Source organism: Podarcis vaucheri (genome assembly GCF_965113315.1).
Source record: "Podarcis vaucheri genome assembly, chromosome: Z".
NCBI lineage: Eukaryota > Metazoa > Chordata > Lepidosauria > Squamata > Lacertidae > Podarcis > Podarcis vaucheri.
In genome coordinates this window covers 37,428,800-37,441,351 of record NC_138758.1, presented here as the reverse complement: position 1 = coordinate 37,441,351, position 12,552 = coordinate 37,428,800, and the positions used below count along the sequence as shown (strand labels likewise).

General features: G+C 46.4%; 1 protein-coding gene across 7 annotated transcripts in view; it reads left to right on the top strand.

Annotated features, from left to right (window-relative positions):
- Positions 1-11,946, top strand: part of TSC1 (TSC complex subunit 1) — a 31,761-nt gene extending 19,815 nt beyond the window's left edge. For 6 of the 7 annotated variants that reach the window (XM_082207803.1, XM_082207804.1, XM_082207805.1 and 3 more), the window contains exons 12-22: positions 350-422; positions 1,054-1,158; positions 2,112-2,709; positions 4,524-4,567; positions 5,822-5,988; positions 6,765-6,947; positions 7,068-7,178; positions 7,551-7,673; positions 8,500-8,687; positions 9,040-9,198; positions 9,744-11,946. In XM_082207803.1, the coding sequence (XP_082063929.1) occupies positions 350-422; positions 1,054-1,158; positions 2,112-2,709; positions 4,524-4,567; positions 5,822-5,988; positions 6,765-6,947; positions 7,068-7,178; positions 7,551-7,673; positions 8,500-8,687; positions 9,040-9,198; positions 9,744-10,233 (2,241 nt within the window). In that variant the 3' untranslated portion in view covers positions 10,234-11,946. The remainder of the gene's footprint in view (positions 1-349; positions 423-1,053; positions 1,159-2,111; positions 2,710-4,523; positions 4,568-5,821; positions 5,989-6,764; positions 6,948-7,067; positions 7,179-7,550; positions 7,674-8,499; positions 8,688-9,039; positions 9,199-9,743) is intronic. The other variant, XM_082207809.1, reaches the window with a different exon arrangement.
- The last annotated feature ends 606 nt before the right edge of the window (positions 11,947-12,552 follow it).

The window sequence follows — 12,552 nt, the reverse complement described above, 5'->3', positions numbered from 1 at the left end:
ATTCGAACACTGGTCTCCCGGGACTTAGTTGGGCACTCTACACCATACTTGCTGCTGAGTCTCCTTCCTTCCCATCAGTCTTGGCTTCTGGGGTGCAGTCATTTTGTCAGTTCATTCCTATGCACGGGCTGAATTACCTGCCCTTGGAGGAGGCACACCCGGAGCAGTGACTTGGGTATATGAGGGAAGCTCCTCCAGAAAACATGTATTATATTTTCCCTTGCACACACTCTTGGTGGTCCTGGTTTTAATTGGTGTGTGTGTGTTGGGGGTGTTCCTTTTCTGTTTGGTTTTGGGAAACATGTGAAGCATTGTGATGGAGATGTGTCTGTTGCTTGCTCTCTTCTAGGAGGGCAGAACCAATCCCGCAAGGTCTTCGCTGTCCCGACAGCCAAACATCACCCAAAGTTCTCAAGCTGTTGGTAAGCATCACCTGAATTCCTACCTCCTAAATCAGAGGTCACCAACCTAAGGCCCGGGGGCCAGATGCGGCCCAATCGCCTTCTCAATCCAGCCCCTGGACAGTCCGGGAATCAGCTTGTTTTTACATGAGTAGAATGTGTCCTTTTATTTAAAAATGCATCTCTGGGTTATTTGTGGGGCCTGCCTGGTGTTTTTACATGAATAGAATGTGTGTTTTTATTTAAAATGCATCTCTGGGTTATTTGTGGGGCATAGGAATTCGTTCATCTTTCCCCCCCCAAAAAAAAAAAATATATAGTCTGGCCCACCACATGGTCTGAGGGACAGTGGACTGGCCCATGGCTGAAAAAGGTTGCTGACCCCTGTCCTAAATCTTTATCCTCTATCATCTCTTACAAATTGGGAGTGTCATTTGCACATCATGTCTCTGCTAGTTCATTAGATGGCAGTCTAAGTGTGGAAGTTCTTCCAGAGTGTGTGTGGGTACAGCCAAATTTTGTGATAGTTTGGAGAAGAGGCCTTTTGGTGTGGTTTGAACTTGCATTGCAACAATGTTTGCCATAGCAAACAAGTTAAAATATTTTGTTTTCTCTCTCTCTCTCTCTCTCTCTCTCTCCCCTCCCATAAAAGATTCTCACAGCAGTAAAAGTTTGGTAACTTTAAGTGACCTTCCTGGCATCTTGGGTGACCTGGAGGCCTCTTCTCAAGACAGTGGTGAGAAGGACCGAGAGGAAGGTAATGGGGTAGGGGGCGTCGGGAAGTTCAAGAACATCATGGCCAAGAGGGTACACTCTGTGCTCATGAGTCTGCTTGTTGGAATCTCACCTTGTGTGGCTCCAGAGGGAATTGTATGCCTCTGTCCAGCTTTGGGTAGGTGCTGAATGAAAACAGTCTTTTTATCGACTAGCAGTTTAGGCATGGGCAGAGCAGTATGTGTGTGCATGTGTCATGGTTTCCCTGGGGAATGCAGAACTTAATGTTAGGCACCAGCTTCAGCTGCTTGAAGAAATCTCTCTTTTGAAAACAAGTAGTAGAGCATCTGCTTTGCATGCAGAAGGTCCCTGCTTCAATCCACCAACATCTCCAGGTAAGGCTTCGGAAAGGTTCGCTGTCTGAAACCCTGGAAAGCCTGCTGCTGCTGCTGCTGCTCAGTTTGGACAATACTGAACTAGATGAGCCAGTGGGCAGACTTGGTTTAAAGCAGCTTCCGCTGTCAAGTTTCTATCCGTCATGGCTGCAAAGAGACTGTTGAAAGTATGTAGGGCAATGCCTGCTGAAATCTCAGAAAGCTATTGGGCTGTCTGAACAGGACTGCCAAGGGGCTAGAGCTTCACTGCCTCATGCCTAGCAAACCCAAAATAAATTCTGCAAAATACCAAATGTGGCATTTTGTCCTGAAGAAACATTCTTTTAAAAAAGAAATACTGGAATAACATACATAGTTACAGAATCCCAAGTGTTTTCTTTATTTGGAGTATGTATTGTCTTGGCATAGAATCTGCCCTGGCAGGTCTCAGACCCTAATAACAAAGTGATTCCTCAAGGGGGGATAACACCAGAAGGTTAAATTATTTTCAGTGCTCCACCTTTTGCAACAGCAGCTAAGGCGGGTGGATTTCCTGCCACTGATGAGCAAATATAGGGCAGCATGTCTGATCCATCCACACTTTGCTTTTCTCTGTCCTTAGATGCCATATCAAGAGAGATCTCAGAGATCACCACAGCAGACACGGAACCTGTGGTGCCTCGGGGAGGTTTTGACTCCCCTTTCTATCGCCTGAATGAGGGTCTCCCCAGCTCAAAGAAATCCCAGCTGGCTGCCTCAAGTACACAGGGGCATAACCTGGACTCCAAGCCCCTGGCGTTGTCACCCCTTGCAGCATCGACACCAGGTGTGGCCCAATCTGGGCTCAAAAGGTCACTGGATATGCCTAAGCAAACCTTCACGCCTATTGACCTACCCAGCCGATACTCCGAGAATCATCCTTCTGGTCACCAGCAAAGCCAGGTGTCTCTGGAGTCAAACATTGTTGCCCCTAGCCCTTGCAAGATTCCTGCACGCAAGTGGATGGGGTTTGGGGATGAGCAGCCCCCTGATTACGAGCACCTCTTCGAAGTGGCTTTGCCAAAGACCGCCTACCATTTTGTAAGCAAGAAGACTGAAGAGCTTCTCAGGAATGTCAACGCAGGTCACGACAAAGTGAACTCTTCCTCCCCATCCCCCTTGGAAATGCTGGATCAGCTCATACAGCATGGAGCAGATGCCCACAGCAAACGGCTTGACCAGTAAGTGACGGCAGAGCTTGTATTCTTAAGGCTGGAGCTAGTGCGGTGACAAGAACAGGACTGAACCACTGTTTCAAGTTACTCACCTGTTCCCTGTAATGCTGTGGCCTTGGGGCCAAATGCAACTCTCCAGGGCACTCTGGTTCTCTCCCCGCCCCCGAATGCTTCCTGGGCCACTGCCCTCCTTGAGTGTTTTTGCATGACCAGAATGTAGATGGTTCCTCTTGATTGTCTGAACAGAGGGTAGAGAGTGTAGTATGTAGTATGTAGAAACTGGCCTGCTGTAGAAAAGTAGTCGTGTGTGTGTGTGTGTGTGTGTGTGTGTGTGTTATACAGTAGGCTAGTTTCTACATACAACAATCTCTATCCTCTAATTACCTTTTTTCAGGAAAAAAGAAATGCTAAGCGACTTACAAAAGATCAAACAAACAAAACTCTGAAATATGCAAGTAACATATAAAAAAAATCCAAATGAAACCTCACTAGTGAGGCCTCAACTAGAGCCAGGGCTTTCTCCGCTGTGGCTCCAATCTGGTGGAACGCTCTGTCACAAGAGACTAGGGCCCTGCGGGACCTGACATCCTTCCGCAGGGCCTTCAAGACAGAGCTCTTCCACCAGGCCTTTGGTCAGGGCGCAGCCTGACTCCCTCCTCTGGCAATCTGCACAGAATTTTGCTTAACAGTTGCCATCAATTTGATTTTAATTAATTTTATAATGGAATGTTTTTAGAAGGTGGGATTATTCGATTGTTGTTAGCTGCCCTGAGCCCGGCTTCGGCTGGGGAGGGCGGGATATAAATAAAATTTATTATTATTATTACTAAAATATAAGCAAAAAGCTAAGATCCAAAGGCCTATTTGAATAAGAATGTTTTTGCCTTGTCACCTAAAATAAAATAGTGTGATGGTGCTAGGCATACTTCCTGGGGTGTGACTGTTCCATAAATGGGGAGCCACCACTGAGGTTCATTTGTTGCCCTACCCAGTTTTGCCTCTGGCCCCATCGGCATGTGGCTCTTGGAAAAATGGGATGGGGCTGTGGAAAGCTTGGAAATAGCCGTGTGACCTTCCTCTCATCCTCTGGTCTCCTTCAGCACAGCTCCCCCCCCCCTTTGCCAAACAATTCAAAATCTTAATCTCATTATGTAGAGCTTGGCAAAACAGTGCATATAACCTGCATGCTCCACTTTAAGAACTTGCTCTGATTTTTTTGACTTTTTTTAAATTATGGCTTGCTAATTGCTACATATAACACTAAAGGTAAAAGGACCGCTGACATTTAAGTCCAGTTGCAAACAACTCCGGGGTTGCAGCGCTCATCTCGCTTTACAGGCCGAGGGAGCTGGCATTGGTCCGCTCCGCAGACAGTTTTTCTGGGTCATGTGGCCAGCATGACTAAGCCGCTTCTGGCGCAACGGAACACCGACACCAGAACAGTGCACAGAAACGCTGTTTGCCTTCCCGCCAGAGCGGTACCTATTAATAATCTACTTGCACTTTTGGGTGTGCTTTTGAACTGCTAGGTTGGCAGGAGCTGGAACAGAGAAACGGAAGCTCACCCCATCGCAGGGATTCAAACCGCCGACCTTCTGGTCGGCAAACCCAGGGCTCAGTGGTTTAGACCACAGTGCTGCCTGCGTCCCAGATTTACCACTACATTGGTGTAATTGGTCACTCACGTAGTCCTGTACCTTAGGACAGTGAGAGCAGTAGGGTGATGCTTGAAACCACCTGGGGTTTGTTGTTGCTTTTAAAAAAAACAAAACATTTTTTACTGCAATCCAGAAAACCCACCATTCTTATTTGTTCCTCAGATTACCTTTGTTAAGCAAATCAGCTGACTGGACTCACTTTGGAGGTAAGAGGCTGTTGTTTTTTTGAGGCATGTATTTTAATCCATGTGTTGGAGCAAAACTTTGCTCAGCTTTTGTATCAAGCTGCTGTGCATCTTTCCTCACAGCACTGGCATCTTGCATTTGATGGTGCTCGATAGCTTCCAAGAGTGTAAATGGTGTATCCTCTATTCACTGGCATCTGGTAATCCATTGCAGTTTCTTCATAGACTTCGTGAACCTGAGCGCAGTGGCATTTAACCTAGATGTTAACCAGAACATGGGAAAACTGGCCAGATCACACTTTTCCAAAACAGGGCTGCAGAGCACACACCAACCTGGTTGAAGGTGCTTTATGCTATAGGCAATGCTTGGACATCCATCTCTAAGGCTGGATTGGACAGTCGTCTCCCCTATGAAGAAACATGACAGCATTTGGGACAGTTTAGCTTAGAGAAAAGGCGAGTAAGAGGCAACATGATAGAAGTTATACATAGCATGGAGAAAGTGGATAGAGAGTAGTTTTTCTATAACTCGTGGACATCCATTGAAGCTGAATGTTAGCAGATGCAAAACAAATAAAGTTTTCCTTCACACAGCACATAGTTAAACCATGAAACTTCACTACTACAAGAGGGAGTGATGGTCACCAACCTAAAGGGCTTTAAAAGAGAATTAGACAAATTCATCAAGGATAAGACTATTGATGGCAGTTAGCTTTTATGGCTATGCTCTGCCCCCACAATTAGAAGCATCAATGTTTCTGAATAAGAAGAGGAGTTTGGACTTGATACCCTGCCTTTCATTCCCCTTAAGGAGTCTCCAAGCGGCTAACAATCTCCTTTCCCTTCCTCCCCCACAACAAACACTCTGTGAGGTGAGTGAGGCTGAGAGACTTCAAAGAAGTGTGCTTAGCCCAAGGTCACCCAGCAGCTGCATGTTGGAGGAGCAGGGAAGCGAACCCGGTTCACCAGATTACGAGTCCACCGCTCATAACCACTACACCACACTGGCTCCTGGAAACCACAGGAGGAGAGAGCGCTATTGCGCTCAAATTCTGCTTGCAGGTTTCATACAGGTGTCTAGCTGGCTACTGTGAGTACAGAATACTGGCCCAGATGGACCGTTGACCTGATCCAACAGGCTTTTCTTACGTTCTTACGTATATTGTGTGTATGCAGCCTTGGTTGTGTGTCCTGTTTGCAAGGTGTCTTAGGCCTGCTGGTTGAATGGTGCCAGCATCTTTGCGTACCATCGTCTTCTTTCTGCCTTCCCCTCAGGTGCTCCTGCACCAGATGATTTCAGTGTTCTCAGAATCCAGCTCCTCCTGCTGCACAATGAACTGCTGTATGAGCGTTTCAAGAGGCAACAGCACGCGCTGCGAAACCGGCGGCTCCTGCGCAAAGTGATAAAGGTGACGGCTCTGGAGGAACACAACGCTGCCATGGTGAGTCAAGGTTTCTACAGGGAGCCTCTACACTGCAGGCAGTTTACCACCTGCTGTGTTACTACTGGGGAAGGGGGACAGAAGGCAACTTTGGGTCTGGGAGTGAAGTGCAGGATTTCAATACTTTCTTATGTGGCCCCCATAATTCTCACACATTGCCCCATATAGTGGTACCTCGGGTTACATACGCTTCAGGTTACATATGCTTCAGGTTACAGACTCCGCTAACCCAGAAATATTACCTCGGGTTAAGAACTTTGCTTCAGGATGAGAACAGAAATTGCACGGCGGCAGTGGGAGACCCCATTAGCTAAAGTGGTGCTTCAGGTTAAGAACAGTTTCAGGTTCAGTACAGACCTCTGGAATGAATTAAGTACTTAACCTGAGGTACCACTGTATTTCCAGGCCGTGCCTTTCACCAACTCTGCTTTGTGGCTTCCTTGAGTGTTTCTGCATGGCTGGAGACTGTGCTTAAAACATTTAACCTTTACCCAGATATTTAGAAAATTGGTATGAGTTTTAATCTGTTTCGAGTTTTGAGTTATTTTAACTTTTGAAAAGTCTTAAATTATTAATTCTATTCTTTGATTTTTTGTTTCATCTTTTTTTTCTGCAAACTGCTTTGAGGCTTTTAAACAATGTATAGATTCTATGAAATAAAATACAGACCTACTGACATGCAGCAGGCATGGTATAAACACATTTACACTTTGCGTTTGACAAAACCTGCCCTTATTTGAAGTGGGCCCTTTTGACTGGTCTATGCTTCCTGGCAGAAAGACCAACTGAGGCTCCAGGAGAAGGACATCCACGTCCTGAAGCTCAGCCTGAAGATGGAGCAGGCCAAGTTCTGCAAGTTCCAGGAGGAACACGACATGCTCATGGCTCGGCTCCACAGCCAGATCCGCCAGTTGCAGCAGGAACGGGAAGAGTATTACAATCACAGCCAGGAACTGAAGGTACAAGAAGTGACTCTCTGAGTTGGGGGTTGAGGCCAGCAAGGGCAGGGGGAGGGGTCTCCCAAGGATATGGTGCCACTAACCAGCTTCACTAATATTGTTTTGGTTTCATTTTACAAGATCAGACTGGAAGACTGCCACAAAATCATCGCAGGCTTGCGGCTGGAGTTGAACACGGCCAGCAGCAAGATGTGTCACACGGAATTGTTGCTGAGCCAGGTTTCTCAGAAGGTAAGAGCTAAATTTTCCTGTGGGGTTCCCACTTCCCCTATTTTGTGTGCATAGGTGTGTGTCCTTGGTTTCAATAAGACTTCTTCCAGCTGCATCCCAGTATTGTGGACCCTGCTCTGTGTTTGTGTGTGTGGTTGGGGCTGGTGGGAGTTGGAGTCCAGTAACGCGTGGGAGGGGGGGTCTATTGGTTTTTGTTTTAGTATGCATTTTGTGTTGTGAGCAGCTCTGTGATCTTTGAATGAAGGGTGTTATATAAATTTAATACAAAATAAACATGAAGGGCAGCAGGTTCCCCATCTTCTGGTATAAGCAGTATTTTTTTTAAAAAAGATAATAATTGTATAGTCTCTAACTAAAACTTTCTCTTTTAAGCTTTCTAACTGTGAGTCGGCCCAACAGCAGATGGAGATGTTGAACAGGCAACTCCTAGTCTTTGGGGAGATGAAAGAGTTGTGTTTGAAACAGCTTCAGCACAAGCAGGCTGGCACAACTAAGGTATGCCTCAGGAGAGATGTGTGCCAGCAGTGTTGCTTGTGGCTCACATTGGACAAACACAACAGGCTGTCCCTGCAGATGCCGCTGGACTCCAGCATTCATGAATCTCAGCCTTATGGTCAGGGGTGCTGGGGAGTTAATCAGTGCCATAGCTACCAATGGGGGGGGCACTAGCCAGGTTTTTTACCCCAGGTGAAGCCTCCAGAGGGGTGCCATTGACATTTTAAGCCTGTGTGTGTGTGCACAAATGCACGTGTGGGGTGTTGGTGCCAAACTGGGTCTTTGAAATAAAACCTAGTTTTGCAAATGAGCATGCATCAGATCAATAGATTGGGTGCTTCAGATGTTGTTGGACCCCTCTTAGCCCCACCGATTAGGGATGATGGCAGCTACAGACAGGCCTGCAGCTGGGAGGACCATAGGTTAGCCACTGCTGCACTACTTTGAACCCTGCGTACTTTGAAAAAAGCATGTACTTAAAGAAGTACAGTAGTAATATTTATTTCCAATAAGAAAATGATGGCAGGCATTTCAATTTTCATCAAATTATCTGTGGCTGGGGAGATTTAAAAAATACTTGCCAATATTTTAGCACCTGAAAATCTTACACCTCTAGGAAGAATGATAGGGTTGAATTGAACCCCAGGCATCCTTTGCCAGCGCCTACAATGAGTTAGTGGTTTCGCTAAACCCAGATCCAAGGTCAAAAGCAGCAGTTCCTTAATTAGTTCTGTCATAATTCTGCCTGGCCTCTCATGTTCCCTCTCAGTCTTCTCTTCTCCCGTCTACAATCATTTAGATTTATTTAACCCCCTCCATCTTCCAGGAAGTGGAATGCCTGCAGATGGCCTTTCAGAAAGAACTGGAGAAAGCACATTACTGCATTCAGCAGCAGAGCCAGGAGCTGGAGGCTTCTCAGAAGCGAGTAGGCGACCTGGAATATCAGCTAGCAAAGAGGGACCACCTCTTGTTGGAGCAGAAGAAATACTTGGAAGATGTTAAAATTCAAGCCAGGTAACCCCCCCCCCCCGGCCCTTCAGCTCATTTTACCAAGCAAGGGAGTACAGAGGCCTCCCCCAAATCCCAATTTCACTCCTGTCAACCTCCAGGAATGTTAGGTCTTTGAGGCAAGCAAAGGTCTCCTAACAACTCACAGCATCCTGCACAAACTCCAGCTCCCAGGATTCTGTGGGGAAAGCTGTGACTCTTTAAAGTAGTATTATAGTACTGTAAATATATGGGGTGAATGTGGCCATAGCCTGGAGGGGAATACCTCTTTTTTCCCCTTGAAAGAGAAATGCTTTTGTACACAGAGGGGAAATGTAATGACATAAAATCCAGACACAGGTTTCTTTTCTTTTTTCAGTTTCCAACTCCAAGCAGCTGAGGGCTGGTACAAAATGCAGAAAAATATTACGCAGCTGTTTGAGGTGGAGATATTGAGTCTGCATGGCCAAGTGCAGAATGAACGGCTGTTGAACAACCGTGAAGAAAACAAGGTGGAAGAAGCTGAATCCAATGAAAGGTAAAGGGGCCAAGTGCAGCTGTGAGGCTTGCTGGCTGCTCATAATAAACAATTTATGTCTGAGGCAGGCTTTCAGAGCTTAGGGGTTGCAGCCAACATTTGTCATATTCAGAGTAGACCCATTGAAATTAATGGGTTTGACACATGGGTCTATTCTTCATTGCATTTATAACCCCACCCCACCCCTTTCCTGCAAGGAGCTCAATGTGGCTTATATAGTTCTTCCCCTCACAACAACTCTGTGAGGTAAGTTAGGCTGAGAGACTGCCCCAAGGTCTCCCAGTGAGCTTCATGGCTGAGGGGGGTGGTATTAGAATCTTGCTTTCCTAGTCTCTAACCACTATAACGCACTGGCTAAGTTTCACTAACTGAGAACAGGATGCTGGACTAGATGGGCCAGTGGTCTGATCCAGCAGGCTGTTCTTATGTAGGGGGAGTGAAATCTTTGGGTAGGTTTTCAGCCCATGTGCTGCTGCTTCTGAAGGCAAACCTTTGGTCGCTTGGGCTGACTTGTCTCTCTCCTCTCCCCCCGGCCCTCACAACAGGCTGCCTGGAGCAAACGAAAGCAGTGCTGACCCTACTGTGGGACACAGTGAGGAACCGCTGGAATGTAGCAGTGAGACTGAACCTCCCAGCACCCGGGGCAGCAGCAGCGAGGTGTCCACCCCTGAGAAGCCCAGCCAGCGCACCGGGCAGCTCAACAACCGCAGAGAGTCGTCTGCATTGCTGGAGCCCTCCTCTGGCAGCGTCCCCCCCACAGTGGGCTCCTTCCCAAGCTCTGAGAGTTTCCTAGGGATGAAGGCCCAAGAGCTGTTCCACAACAAGAGCAAGGGTCACTGCAATGAGGATGGGGTGGCCACTGGCAACGTTTGTGAACCTTTGAAGACCTGCAAAGATCCCAGCCTGGAGGTCACAGAGGCAGCCCAGGCACCCTCCCCTAGCCCTGAGGAACTGCCTCCCTCCCCCAGAACCCAGGACGCCAATGTTGGACAGCTTCATATCATGGATTACAATGAATCTCATGGCCATAGCTAGAAATGAGAAAAGGAAAATCAAAATCAGTATTAACATTTTCATATTTTTGGCATAGAACAGGGAGGTGTGGCTGCCCAATTTAACTAAAAGCTTTTGAGTTTTGTCAGTCCAGCACCCTACCGGCTTACACAGGCGGCAGTTCTTTTGTTGGACTTGTTTGCCCCAAGTGGATTTATGGGATGGCTGAGTTTCTGAGTCTAGAAGTGTAGGTGATCAGTCAAGGCCTTCCCTGAAACACTTCTGTCCCTCTTGAAGCCACTGTGTAGTACACACTTTGACGCAGCAGCTAGGATTTCTCCAAACTTTTTGTCAACCCATCCACTTTTTTCTTGCCCTACCCCCCTGCTGAGAGGTTGGTTTAAATGAACTTGTGTGCAATATGGAGCAGAGCCTCCCCCAAGGAATACTCGGGGTGTGCTCATCTGGAGAACTAAGCATCTGTTGTCTCCCCTCCTGCAAGCAACTCAGGGTTACTCTTAATGAGAAACCCCTGGATTTGTTTTTCTCAAAGTGTTATAATATGATGGCAACTCAGTCTTTTCCCCGCCTTCAGCCTTCCCCCTCCCCATCCCCCCCCTCAACTTTTTGCATTTTGTGCATAGACTGGACTTCACTCTAACCGTGAAATGAGATAGAGTCCCCTCCAGCATTGAAAACCATACCCTCTTTCTCTCATCTCCCCTCCCCACAAATTTGCTTTTGTTGCTGGATGAGATGGTACTGAGCTGACCTCCAGTTGTGTGGGTGTTTATTTTTCCACCCTGAGTGGAAAAGAAAGCTGAGGCTTTTCTGTTGGAAACTGTCCTGTGGAGATTTCTGGTTAGTACAGTGGATGCAGAACTTCCTCAGCAAAGCAAATGCCTCACCTAAGCTGAGACAAATTTTTCTTTGTGTTTGCTGCTGTGTCTGACTTATGAGAAAAGGGTGAGCTGATTTTTTTTCTCTTCCACTCCTTCCTAAGGAGTGGTAGTCCTGTTTCTCATTGTCAGCCCAGATGCCACCCTGGTTCCCCCCTCCCCAAGTTGGCCTATTTACATTTCTATGGGAGAGGGAATGCTTCTGAATTCCCCCCCCCTTGATTTAAAAGCAGTGGGATTGGCTATATTGTGTCCTCCCCCCATGCAAACTGTCCCCTTGTGGTTCATTTGCAAAGTGGGCTTTATTTTCAATACAAAAGTACCCCTTCAGTTGAGAGAGCCTTCTCTCTTTTATAGAGACAGCATTTTTCACTAAAAGGGCACATGATCACCTGCCAGAATCTCCCAGTATGTTCTCTCCCCACTGCACCATGGACCACAGAAATTATGGAGCATTCAGTAAATCTCTTGAATCATGAATGCAGCACATGAAAAGGCAAGGGGATGCAGGAAGATCCCGGTGGTAAAGCTGGAAATTATTTTGTTCCCTTAACAAAAAAACCCAACAACCTGGCTGCTTTTAGTTAACCGTTTGTCAGAGAGCGATTTATTTAGATTTAACATTTTCCTGCCTTGCTCTTTGTATAAGTAAATATTTTACATTTATAAAATGTAAAATGCCGTAAATATGAAATTGTAAGTAAGAAATGGTGCAATTCAAGATAAAGGAGTAAATTAAAGAAAAAAAACCCCAAATGGATGAAAATTTGCTGTCCTTGCTAGGATGTTGTAATATGTCACAGCAGTTCCTTGTGTTTTACTGTGAACAAAAATAAAAAGAATTCTTTTGTACTATGTTAGACTGAATGGTTTTTGCAAGTAAAATCATAAAAGGATCCTGTTGGAGGACCTATACTGGCTAACTAATGTTAATAGGAGTGTGCAGAAACTCCTTTTGTTTGAGAGAGTGGGCACTTTACTGAACAGCTGGATTGGTTTTCCAACCGTAGCAAGGCAGGGTTAAGGAAAGTGTAACCCTCCCAGAGATTGAGTGACAACTCACATCATTCTGGAGATTCCCACAATGTGAGAAGTGAAGCTACAGGGAATCAGGAAGAGGGCCTTCTCAGTAGTGGCGCCAACCCTGTTGAATGCCCTGCCATCAGATGTCAAGGAGATGTGCTTTTTAAGGCTTAATGTTTCACTATGTTTTTATATACGCTGGAAGCTGCCTAGAGTAGCTGGGGCAACCCATTCAGATGGGCAGGGAACAAATAATAAATCATCATCAGTCTTGACCAGGCTAGCTGGAACCGGTGGCTCTTCAGATGTTGATGGGACTCCCCAGTTCCCTGTCTCCTAAAGTAAGGATTTCAGCGTTCCACAGTGCATGTGGTTTTGAGCATGGAGGTGTAACAATGCTTCCTCACAGTGTGTGACGTTTGGTGGGATTCATTAGACC